This window comes from Gavialis gangeticus, unplaced genomic scaffold (genome assembly GCF_001723915.1).
Source record: "Gavialis gangeticus isolate Ggan-Ray unplaced genomic scaffold, GavGan_comp1, whole genome shotgun sequence".
Lineage (NCBI taxonomy): Eukaryota > Metazoa > Chordata > Crocodylia > Gavialidae > Gavialis > Gavialis gangeticus.
Window position 1 is genome coordinate 60,325,117 of NW_017729029.1, and position 13,499 is coordinate 60,338,615.

The following is a 13,499-nucleotide window of genomic DNA, read 5'->3' on the forward strand; positions in this document are numbered from 1 at the left end:
GTGTGTGTGTGTATATATATATATATATATATATATATATATATACACACACACACTGGTGAGTGGGAATCACTGGCTTGGATGAATAATCAATAAAAAAAAGCAGCAGCCTCTACATTAGGGTACAAAATCATTTTACTCCCCCTGTTGAATAATAGAGGATATTTTTAGTAGTCTTTCATTTTGATTTTGTGCATTGGGCCTGCCCCACAGAGCTTCCATCACAACCATTTTTAGTAGTCATCAGCAAAATCAGCCAAACAGGAGGCTAAGATTAATGATAGAAAACCCAGATAGGTTGGTACTTTAACTGTGAGAGCCCAAAAGAGAGACAAGCTATTTCCCCCTTCTTATAAAAGCTATTTCCTGTCCTGGTTGCACCTGATTTTTCCCACCAGCCATTGCCTGCAATTCTTTGCGAGAAAAGCAAGACATTACTCATTGTAGAGAACATCTGAGCCACACAGTGAAGAAACCAATCAACTAGAGTCTGAGGAGGCATCTGTATCATTTTGGCTTCCGCCTCAAATGGGCAGAGTCTACAAGACTGCTGCTACTTTTTCTTTTCAGTGAGAGCCCTGATCCAAAGATGAGGATTAACAGACAGTTTGTGTACTTGTATTTTGGAAATAATAGGAGTTGCATGACACTTACCTCCATGCGCTTCATTTCTACCACCTGTTCTCGTATGCTGTTTTGCAGAGCATTAATCCTCTCTATTTGAGTAAGAACTTTGTTTTTTAATAACACAATGCGCCTTCTCAGTTCTTCTGACACTTGTCCATACTTACTGTCACTATCTGAAGCAGAAATATGCCATTGTCAGATGTATATGAGGGTTATTTCCCTCATAACAGCAAAAAAACAAAGCAAAAACATAAAACTTGCCCATCCACCCTGCCAACCAAACACCCCCTCCCCTCTCCTGAAACTCAGATATGCTCCCAAATATCCATATTCATATAGAAAGAGTACCATTTAGGATTCTAAATTATGTATCTCTCTCATAATATTGAAGAAGTAGAAATTAGCAGTAGATTTTTTTTTAGTAAGACATTTCCTCTTGTTATTTTTGTATTTGTTAATAACAATAAGTTAAACTAAAGTAAATTTATTTTACTAATGCAGGAAAGGAACATAGCATTTTTGGAAGCAGTAGCCCAGCTGTACTGGAAAAGAAACAGCAGAATTATGATACAATTACATTTTTAGAAATGTTGTAGTAAATAGTTTGTGACATTTATGATGTTAAAAGCATGTAAACTTGGTCTGAAATCATGATGACTTTAGAATGGTGAAGCTCATTAAAAATATGCAATTTGATACAATTTAGACAGTCTTTTTGCCCTTGTTCTAATATTCTGGACTTGAAAGTTTCCTTCAATTAGTTTGCAAAAGAAATGTCTACGTTTTCAAAAATAATTAAAAATCAGTTGTATATGAACACAATAACCTTAAAACTATGAAATTTTTGAAATAAATGGGAGTTTCTCTTTCAAAGTGGCTGTCAGATTGAACTTTACATAAATTGCAGTGACAGAAGATTGTTATTGTAAAATAATATAATATTTTTACTCTTCCCCACTGAGACCAACGAGTGTCTGTCTCAGACTTGTTTTTGAAATATTTCTCTTAGCAATAGGTTTAGGTTGTGACCCCATGTGAATTGCATACCAAAAGCCCCTATTAATTTCAGGAAAGACATAAAGAGGGTTCAGATGAAAGTCCTAAAACCACACTGAATTACTTGATCACAGTGTAGTTACAATGCTGGAAAAGAAATGCAAAACAGTGAAGAATCAGGCCCCAATATTTTTGTGTCATGGTAACTTTTATAAAGTACAAAGTAAACCTGCTTGTATTTGTCCACTTTTATCCAAAGGCATAAGACTTAGTGTATATTTTTAAAACAGATCTTGTTGCTACTTACTGTGGTCATCGGCTATAGTTCCTTTCATGGAGTTAATTGTTTGTGTTGTTATTGTCTTGGATTTTTTGTATTTGTTTTCATTAACATCCAGCAATTTCCTAATTTTGTCCAGTCTGTGATTAAAATCATTACTGGTGTCATCAACCAGCCCCTGCATCCTGCAGCCTGAAGGACATTTCTGTCCCTAAAAAAAAAAGAAGCAAAAATTAAGGGAAAACATTTAATGCTGCCTTTTTTTTAACATTATGACCACCAAGTTTCAGAAAAGACTACAAATCCACTAACAAGTTCAGGGATAGATTTTGCTACTTTTCCTCACAGTGCTTATTCCACTCATTCTCTTATCATTCCCTCATTCTCTTATTTTCTCCAGAGGAAAGGAGAGTTTGCATGAGAGTTTGATAGGCCAGAGTCAGAATGGTTTTCCAGATGCTTAATTTTTAAGACCTACTTGTTAAAGCCAGCTGTTGAGTGTAGGAAAAAATGGAGCCCTGACAAAGGGAGCGGTCCTGTGCAAAAGGTACCCCTTAGCACATGGCAAAGGGTAGCCCTGCTGTTTCCCACAGGGCGTGTCTACATGTGTGCATTTACTGTGCAGTAACTGAAACTACTACTCTGTAAAGGTGTGCATATACACGTGCATGACTGTACTGCGCAGTAAATACGGCAATTTATGCCCGATTACTGTGCAGTAAAGCACTTGTAGATGCCTTACTGCACAGTAACACTGTGTGTGGGGGCTGACTTGGGACTAACTTTAGTTCCAAGTCAGTGCACACACAGCGTTAATGTGCTTTAAAACCTGCACATGTAGATGGCAGCCTATTCACGCTTACTGCGCAGTAACTTATTGTGCAGTAAATTTAAGCTGGCATAAATACACATGTAGACACATCCACATTGTAGCTCATGCTGGAGTCCTTTCTAAAGCCCTGACTTTGAGAGACTGAATCTTAGAGTCCAATGCTTCTTGTTCTTCCCTTTAAAAACCCCTCCAAATAAAAAGCCACAACCCTCACATTTTACAGATCCAACAATAAATGTACTAATAATGATAAGGTGATAATGACTTGATGGCCTGACTTAAATTAGGGTTAGGACTAATGGTCCCTACCAGTTTCCTTTATGACCCCTGATGTACAGGAAACAGGGGTTTTTTTCCCCTAGAAAATCAGGTAAAATTACTTTGACAGAGATTTAGACATGTCACATTGCAGCTAAGGTAAAAATAGATCTTTACTCAGTGATCACAACGCAAATGTAATGCAGTATGTCTAAGGTCCACAGTTAGCTTGATGTTTACTTCCCATACCCTTTCCTTACCCATTGATCATCCGAACAGATAGGCCAGCTCTTTTCATATTTGCAGCTAGTTTGGGCATGTTCTGACACTCTGGGGCCACGTCCAGCTCCTCCTTCTCCCTCAAAAGTCCTTCCTTCCTCATCTGCCTGTCAGGGAGACAAAGGGAAAAAAACAAAAGTGAGATTAGCTATGCAGGTGATGGCACAAAAGAGCAATGATGCTGAAGTCACTGAGCAGAGTATGGAATGGTTAACAGCAAAACAGTTACAGGCATGTGGAAAGCATAATCAGTCAAAAAAAGGATTTTTAAAGTTCCCCGCATTGAACTGTTCTATATATGTTGCCAAAGTAAGAGTTCCCTTCTGTTTTTAATAATGCTGTAAATAGGGCTTTTGATGATGCTCAAGATATTGTCATAACAACAATGCAAATTATGTGTTTTATATTTTGGGTTTATATACAAAATATGAGGAGTAGTGAATTCATTTTCACTTAGTTAGGTGCCTCTTGAAGTTTCTCTATTTTCAGTCCATAGTCTACACTAAAACTGGGCTTAAAAATTGTCCAATAACTCCAATGTGTTTTCTAATTGTGTGTTTTCAAAGAGAAAAGACCACTTGAAAAAAGTCCTGAAAGATAACAAACTAATAGCAACAACAATAGTGACTCCTTTCTGCTTTTGATGCCTGGTGCAGGGAAATAGAGATACAGATTTTGTTTAGTTCTGAAAGAAGTAAATATACCTAGCCACTAATTTTAAATCAAAGTGCATAAGGATCTTTCACCATGTGTGTTATTTCCTTTGTTCAGTAAAGTGGCTATGCAATATTCCAATTTCCATAATAAAGTAAAAACTTCTCTGAGCTTATTAAATGTTATCTGGTCTGACTGAGCACCTTTGAACACATTACCTCTATGAAAGCAGGAAAATGGTTAACGCACAGTGGAGGAAAGCTTTCCAGAATTTTAGCCTCAAGGGCCAGATTCTGGTGTAATTTGGTATAACATCATCAAGGTCAAGAGAGTTATGCTGGTCTGCATCAGCTAAATATTTGGCTTCAGCATATCTTTACTTCAGCAAGTAAATATACTCATTTTAATTTCCTAAATATGATCCATATGCTTCTTAAAACAAATGTAATGCCTAAGTGCAGGCATTATGGGCATAGACTGTAACAGCTTCAAAACAACCATTTCTGTTTAATCAGATCAACTTTCATATACTTCTGTGATTTGTTTAAAACATGTTTTCTTCATTTAAAAAACAAACATATGAAGAAAATCTCTTTATGAAAAATCTAATATAATCTTGTGAGCTGAACCCTGAACTGTATTATTACAGGATTAAATTAAAACAGTTGGAAATTAAGACTGACACTTCTCTTATTGCAAAAGGTGTCACTGCCCCATTTCAACTTGATGCTGCTGCCACTGAAAACAATTCTGCATTCTTACCTCGTGTCTGAGTAATACAATATATATGAACCCCAAACATGCTCAATAAACTACCAGTCAACTGGAAAGCGAAGATGCAAATAAAAGTAGAATTTGACTAATAACATTTAAATTATCTCACTACTTGGGGACACCAATACAGGCACAGTGCAAAGGTAATGCTCTACATCCCTACCCTTGCATATATTGATCTGCTTCACTAATACTGTGGAGAGATATTTTTGGCAACATTCATCTTGTGTTCTGCCGGAAGAAAGGGGTACACAATAAAATACAGAACAGACATCTGAATGAAAGCTCAATATTGAAATACTTAAGGCAGACTTCTGTGTGCGTGTGTGTGCATTTTTCAAGCTACTTAATAGCTAAAATGAATGGTTAGTCTATTAATGGTCATTAAATAATTGTCTACTGTTTAAGATATCAAGCCAAGCTATCCAAAGAATCAAATAAAATGAAATCCTACCCAGACTATGCTGACGCACAGCAAAACGCACAAGATCCTCATCTGTAACATCTTCAGGAGAATGGTAAGATGACTGACGGAAAGGATACCTTTCGTTTGGTTTTTGGTTCAATTTAAACCTTAGTGAGCAGTTTAGATTAATCATTATGTTCCCTTCTGTTTGCAAAGTCAACATGAAACATGCCCCAGTGACATGACCCAAGAGCTCTTGCACAAGTTCCCAAGCTTGTTTGTTCCAGATAAGTTTGTGCAATACTGGTTTGTGGGGGTGACCCTTATTCCAGGAAAGGAATTGTCTAAAACTTAGTTTCTACTAATTAGATATTGTCTGAGCAGAACCTGGAAGAATTCAGCCATACCTAACCACTGAAAGATATACATACTATCAATATGATTTTTAGAAGGACTTGTTATTTATTAAGATAATATTTTTCCCCCAGTTGCATGAATAAATCCTGTTGACTTGTAGTCATGTGGGCAACTTAGGTCAGCAAAGCAAGAAGGTTCCTAGTCTAATAAATAGCAATATATGCTTATCAATATAAATCAAATACTGAAGGATAATTTTATGAAACCCTCATGGTAAGCCATGTGAGATATATGACTTCATATTTCACCCTTTACTGGTTACTCAGACAAAACACATTAAGTGAAGTAAGGACTATACCTGACCTTAGCTATAAAAGACATTAGTTATAAAATTATATCCAGTTTTGACCATTTTATATTTATTTAGAATGGAATATATTTATCATTTTGCTTTGTTTTATGTGGCTAAGCCAGGTTGATGGACACTGGATTGTTGCTGTAGCAGCAAAAAATGGGTCAGGCAGACTACACTGCATCAGCAGCCAGGGAATTTTGAATCCCTGGAGCAGGTATGGCTTTCCCCCCACCCTTTCTTCAGCAAGGTTTGCTCAGACCACAAACCCTGCTAGTTACACCTCTGGTACATTCAATCTTTAATTGGTGCTTCTGTGTGTATGTGTTAAGAAAAAATCCCTAACCATATTACAAACTATCCTTTCACTGAGACCCTAGGTCATTCAGAGTATAGAGTATATACTATATTCTAGCTCATGAGTACATATACTCATTCAGTATATGGCTGGTACCTAATGAATAAGTAGCTTTTTGATAGTCTATTTTATCTTCATTATCCAATGTTCAAACATAGGCTCCACACTATTCAAACCTTCAAAGTAGAAGTATAGTAGAGTTCAGACCCTCACTTTAGTATCTGAGTGTTTCACAAATATGCATTTATTAATTGATATTATCCCCATTTCAGACATAGAGAACTAAGGCAGAAAACAATTAAAATCAAAGTGTCCACTAACTGTGAAAGAACAATTTGAGACATCTAGGGCCCAGGTTTTGTTCTGAGTATTTTACACATTCAGAATATAGTTGCTGTTGACTTCTGCTGAGGTACTGAGTGCTCAGTCACAGAGTGTCAATTTGTGCACCCATAAAATGAGTAATACCCATTGGCCGCCTCTGAAAATCTTTGTTTCAGTGATTTGCTTACAGTAACAATGACATTCAATGACATAAGCAGAATAGACCACTTTTCCGCAAATAGTATTAATTGCCTTAATGAGATCCTCCTTTGTCTTTCCAGTCACTGGTCTCACTCACCTTCCAACTTTTCCCAAAAGTAAGGCAACTGTGATTCACTATGAAAGCACCATTCATCCTGTAAACTGAATTATGCAAGTGTTCAACAGAGAAAAACAGAATCATAGAATTATAGCATTCTATGGGGTAGGAAGGGACCTCAAGAGGTCATCTTGTCCAACACCCTACTCAAGGCAGGATCATCCCTGACAAAGTCTTCCCTGCCAAGTGTCTGTCTAACCCACTCAAAAAACTCCTAAGCACTGGGATTCTACCATCTTTCTGGGTGGTCTGTTCCATTGATTAACCACCCTCATAGTTCTCAAATATCAAACCTACATTTGTCCTGTTGCAATTTAAGACACTGCTCCTTGTCTTGTCCCCTGCAGTCACACAGCACAATTTGTCTCCATCCTTTATAAACAGATTTATAACACCATCCTTTATAACCTGCAGGTATTTGAAGACTATTATCAAATCCCCCCTCAGTCTTCTCTTTCCCAGACTAAACAATCCCAGTTCTTTTCAATTTCCTCAGAAGTAGTGTTTCCTAGGCCTCTAATCATTTTGCTGTTTTCCATTGGACTTCTTCTAATTTGTCCATGTGTTTCTTGAAGTATAGGTCCTTGTCCCGGGAGCTGAAGTAATGCAGGGCACTTACCTGCAGCCTGGGACAGAGCACATGTGGTGCAGAGGGAGGAACCCATGCGGCTTGTTAGCCGCCTCTGTACAGCTGTGGCCGGCTGGTCACGTCAGCGTCAGACGGTGAAGTTAAAAATGGCAGCTGCTGCTGCAGAGGGGGCAGATAGCCCAGAAACCAGGCTGCAGCTGACGCCGGAGGCAGAGTGGGCTCCGCAGGCAGGCATCGAGGAATCCAGTGAGCCGGAGGTATTGGCAGCTGAGGAGAGAAGCACCATGACAACGACCCCGCTAATCAGTGAAGGAGCGACTGGCTGACCGAGTGAGGGAAAGCAGAAGCAACCCCAGAAGCACCACTGGATGCAGATGTGAGTGCCGGGACAGTGGGCTTGGAGGATGATGACACAGAGAAGCGAAGAGCTGAGGAACAACCCTGAAGGAGGGTAATTGGGGCAGAGATCGCCGCCGGGACCTGGGACATTGAGCATGGGATTGGAGCTGGTCAGGGGAGCCACAAATGGAGTGGAGCACCAATCGTCCCCTTTAAGGGCACAGGGATGGGGAATAGGTGGTGGGTTGGTGGAGGTGCTTTGGTGGTTTCAGGATACCCCAAGCTAGGGGGAACAGAGACCATAGGTGTACCACATGCTGGGGGTCTGTAGGGAAGCCTTCATAGAGGTAACAGTGGGGAAGGTTCCCCATGGGACAGGATTAGGGCGTGAAGCATCACCGGGGCAAGCAGAGTCTCCTGTCATTGGCTCCAGGATACAGAGCGGCGGTCGTGCTCTGCGGGGAAGACCACAGATAGCAACAAGGCGGTACACCGAAGGTGGCATGAGGCCAGGGTGTAGGGGTGGTGGAGTCCTGTGAGCAACTGCCGGGCCTAGCCCAGGCCACCAAGGGACCAGCTGACTAACCCCGTCTACTGGGGAACACCAAGATGTGGCAGGAGAGGACAGGGTTGACGACGCAGGAGGGAAGAACTACCCTGGCAGAAATCCAGCCCGGAAGGGGCGGGACAACCGCAACCAGATCAGAGTCACCCGAGAACAGCCAGCTGAAGCCCAGTGGTCACAGTCCTAAAACTAGACATGCTACTCCAAACGAGACCTCACCAGTGCTAAATAGAGTGTGTGGACCATTTACTTTAATTTGCAAATGACACTTCTATTAAAATAACCCAGTGTGCTCTTGGCTTTTTTGCAACAATTTCATTCTACAAATTTATTCTAATATTATAAAAGTCTTAGTCTGTCTGTCTGTTCATAATGCTTTATTTGCACTCTGATTGGTTTTCTTGGCAGCCAATCACAATGTTGAGTGAAACAACCAATCAGAGTGCTCCAAGAGTGCTCTGGGCAGGATGTGGTGGCAGCGGTGCAGTGGAGCGCCACCATGATGGTGGGGACAGAGTAGGAGGGTGTGGCCAGCAGCACTGGCCTTGCCCTCCCCCCCCAGCCCTGCTCCCTAGAGGAGGTGGTAGCATGGGGTGCTGGCCAAGGGGGATGAAGGGCAGCATGGTGAAGCAAGCTTTCCCTCCCCCCCAGCTCCTGTGAGGTGGCAGTAGTTTGGGGTGGTGGTGCTTTACCTTTCCCACCTGCCTACCCCCAGTGATTCCTGACTGGCAATTGGGTAGTCATTAATAAAGATATTACTGGACCCAGGACAGAACCCTGGGGACGCCACTTAGTAACTCCTTCCAACTAGACATCAAGCCACTAATAAATACTTATTGAGTACAATGATCCAATGAGTTATATATCCACCTTGCAGTGGTTTCATCTAGTCTGTATTTCCTTAGTCTGTTATTGAGAATGTCATGAGTGACAATGTCAAAAGCCTTGCTCAAGTAAAGGTATATCTGTTGTTCTTCCCATCCACAGAGCCTGTCACCTTGTCATAGAAGGATATCAAATTTGTCAGGCATAACTATTTCTTCATGAATTCATGCTTGCTGTTTCTGATCAACTTATTCTCTGCCAGGTGCATAGAAATGACTCCTCCATGATGTGTTCCATAATCTTTCCTGGTATTGAAGTCAAACTGACCAGATCTTCTTTCTCCTTTTTCTTAAAGATAGGTACAAAACTTGCCCTATTACAGTCATCTGGGACTTTATCCAACCTCTACAAGTTCTAAAAGATGGGAGCCAATGGCTCCAAAATTACCTCATCCAATTTCTTCAGGACATCAAGGGCCAACCTATTTTATAATAGCATGTGAACATGTAATTAAAGACCCATTTGCACAGAAAAGCATAATTAAAGCTGTACAAGCTACCTTCATTCTTATATTTCCTAACTTTTGAGTGCTTGGCTTTGCAATCTCACTATTCTTTGAACATATGTTTTTGTAAGCAATTTCCCAGTCTTTTAAAAAAGTAAACTGAAAAAATGAAATTCCCTTATGTGGTATTACGTGGACCCCTAAATGTATCATCTGCAGAAACAAAATCTTTCAATCTGCAGCACAGACTGCCACCTGTGCTAAGCAAGTAACTGATGCCAGTAATGGGTTGTTATCTTTGGTGTGGATAAGACACAGTTTAGCAGTGGCTTTCACTGCTATTTGTTGGCAACTAAGTATGGTGATTATGATGGCTAGTACCAGGCCATCTCTAACCTCTTTTTGAGATATCTGTACCCTGGCATTCTTTTATCTTAAAAAACCTTGGTTACCAACAAGACACCACTGACGTCTAGAAGGGCTAGGAAAAGATACTAATGAATCAGGATCCTCCAGGCAAGTTAAGAGGGCTTGCCTGCTTTGGGTGACAAGGAATGACTGCTGGATGAATCTGGGATAGAAGAGAAGTTTGTCAGGCTGAACACAGAATCCTAGGGGAGGCCAGGGTCTGACCATCAGTCTCTGCCTTTGCGTAGGTGGTACAATCAATAGTTTCATAGTTTCAGTGAGCTACGTTTGTTTGTTTCTGTTTAAAAATCCAGAGACAGCTAAACTTTGAGTTTATTTTTAATTAAACTACCAAAGAACTAGCAAAGAGCTTGCTATGCAAGTTAGCTCTGGGTAGGCTGCCAGACCGATACTCAGGAGTTTGGGGTTCAAGTGCTATTTATGGAGGAAAATGCGCTAGCCCGGTTTCTCCTGCCATCCAGCTCCTCATCCCAGTTCTAGCCACCTGCTGTTTCTCCCAATTCGAATCTGCATTCCTATAGCCTACTTCCAGTTTTCTTACCCAGCTGGTCCTTGTCTTTGTCCCTGGACTCTGTGTCTGAGACTTCATCTTACCCTAATCAATCGCAATCCCAATCCATTCTCAGTTTCCCCTCCCAAGGTCCTCATTGCAATTTTCATTCCCAAGCTCATTGCCCAGCCAGTCCCAGTATCCACTCCTCAGGCTCCCAGTCTAAGCTAAGTCTTTCTCCGACACTCATTCCACAAACTCCATTATCTCCATCTAGCTCCCAGGCAGTCTCTTTCTCTCTCCTGCTTTGTCTTTGTCCCTACCCTCTATTGGTCTGTCCAGCCACAGTTTATCCCTAACCCTCGAGCTCTCAGTTCTAGTTCATCTAGTATACGTACTTCTTTCCAACTCCTAGTCTTTCTCACCCAATTCTTTGAATCAATCTACTCTTCTCAACTCCAAGTCAAGTTGCTTACCGCTCCGCTCTCCCACCAACCTCCTCCCTCAGGGTAATGTTACATATTACACTTAAACCATATTAAGGGGACTTAAAACATAAGCACCATCACATTAAAGCTCATTAACTCATGCTAAGTGCCCTATGAGGATCGCAAAGTTATGGCACTTCAAGTGAGGTTTAACTCTGGGTCATGCTACCTAGCCTGTGTTAAGGTAACTTCAGTTACCGCATAGAGCTAAAAAGAACAATTTGCAGTCCTCCAGATGCACCCATCCCAGCCCTCCACATCCCTGCTCCCCCCCTCAAAGGAGGGATAGAGCATCCCTGCTCACCAGCCCTGCAAGTCAGAACTGTGCAGGCAAGAATGGTATTAACTCCTTAACGTGCAACTGTTCACAACATGGGCTAACTTTAATATTGCCTAGCATTCCACAGATTTAGTATAGTCTAAGTGTAATATGTAACTTCATCCCTGTATTACCTGGGTGCCAGCAAGAGGAGCATTGATATCACAGAAGAGACAACCTTCATGCTTTGGATTCCTCTGTCTGGTGCTACAGGAATTTCTGGCAGATTGGCAAAGCAATTGCAAATGTATGTGAAAGGAATGAGCGTGTTCAGTACAAAATGAATCTTCAGAGACTTTAGCTGCCAAACTCTAACAAATGTACACTCAGCATTTGTGAAGTGAGATATTCAAAGGTTTTTTTAGTATCAGAAAATCTTAATGCCATCTCTGCCCATAAGGATGAGATATTCAGAAAAAAATAAATCTGGTGCTTTCATTTAGTCTCTTAGGACACAAAACAACCATGAAATCAAAAGGCAACATATTTATTGTCACAAAATATAACTGAGGCAAAATTTCAGTGGAAATCTATAAATATCTTATCATTTAATATGAATAATGGATGAGATTTTTCCCCCAACCCTTATCCTTGTTCTAGCCCCTTTATGAGGTAAAGAGGCCAAGACATTGTAAAAGTCAGTGAAATCTCTGGATAACACCCCCAGATCAGGATGTGAGGACAATAGCTGCAGGTAGTGCTTCTCACAAGACCGAGACCAGTGGAGCAAAAGGATACAGGGGGTCACATCTGAACAGGATGAAACAATATCTTGAGGGCATGGTGCCTGCTTCTGACAGATATTTGAAGAGTCTGTCTTTGTCCTAGAATCTGGCAACATTGTATGGCTCATCATGTCAATAGGGTGTCTTTGAACTGAATTAAATAGAATAACTAGTGCTGTAAAGCATGTCAGGCATGCAACGGCAACTATGGAGTTTCTGGGCAGCTGAAGAATGCTATGATAACTAGATAGCCAGGAGCTATTCTAGACCGTGAAGCAGAAGTGAACTGGAAGAGCACAAAGGTGGATTAACACCAACAAATGTATAAAACTCTGGTTTATGTCCTTGAGTACATCATTAACTGCTTTTGTTTAGGAAGAAACTTCCCTGATATCCATGTCATTGCAGATGTATAAGTTATGATGTCTGCATAGCTCCTTTTATTACACCGTGATACTACACTAATTAAGGAAAGAGTTAGGATTAGACAGACCATTAGTCTGATCTGTGTACCAATATTCTTATTGTATACCAAGATTATTCTTCTAAACAGGAATATCTCAGACTTCAGAACAAGCCATTTTGCATGTTCTGTTAGGAAACATTAAAAAAGTATGTTACAGACTCTTCATCACTAAATGATAACATCATCTAAACAATACTTCACTACTTAACACACCAATTGGCTACTAATGACAGACCCACAATAAATATAACATTTTGAGTAATACTAGCTATTAATAGCTTCTAATTTGATTAGTGAATTAGTCCAGGACATATTCTGATTTGCTAATTTCCTCATTATTTAGAAATATTTACTAAATATTTTGAATAAGTAAATTTCAGGGTCTGGGTTGTTTGCAAACTCTGCTTTAATTTTTGATATTCCTCATTTTTTCTGTGTGTTTGCGGACATAAATCATGTTACTGTCAATCCTGAATGGATTATGAAAAAGTTGGAAAAAGGAAAATAAAACCTGAAGACTAGATAATAAACTGTGGTGTGAACTTTAGAAGCTTTTTGTAAATCAATAACATTTTCATGAATGAAAAGCAGTAACAATTAACATCAATGTAGCAAAGAGAATGAAGTGGAGGCTGATTTTTCACTCTACTAGAGCACTTCCCCCATAGACTAAACAGGTATCAATTACTTTGCAATTAATTCTGTTAAGTAAATGATCAGCATCAGTAAACCCAGCTACTTTCAACTTTCTATCTAATTTTAATTACGCCACAACAGATGAAGTTAGCCAGAGAACAGCATGAAAAATGCATAGGCAACATTGTACATAGTGCAAAATAATGTGAAAAAAATGGTTTCACATTTTCCACATGGGTATTCTCTAAATGAATAAGAGGAAAATAATGATGTGTAAATTAAAAACGAGTGAACAGATTTTACCATG

General features: G+C 40.0%; 1 protein-coding gene across 1 annotated transcript in view; it reads right to left on the minus strand.

Annotated features, from left to right (window-relative positions):
• The window catches only part of FGA (fibrinogen alpha chain), a 13,773-nt gene extending 8,518 nt beyond the window's left edge, over positions 1 to 5,255 (minus strand). The window contains exons 1-4 of the mRNA XM_019521678.1: positions 5,155 to 5,255; positions 3,254 to 3,379; positions 1,931 to 2,114; positions 655 to 800 (exon numbers count right to left, since the gene is read on the minus strand). Of these exons, the coding sequence (XP_019377223.1) occupies positions 655 to 800; positions 1,931 to 2,114; positions 3,254 to 3,379; positions 5,155 to 5,205 (507 nt within the window). The 5' untranslated portion in view covers positions 5,206 to 5,255. The remainder of the gene's footprint in view (positions 1 to 654; positions 801 to 1,930; positions 2,115 to 3,253; positions 3,380 to 5,154) is intronic.
• Between the last annotated feature and the right edge of the window lie 8,244 nt (positions 5,256 to 13,499).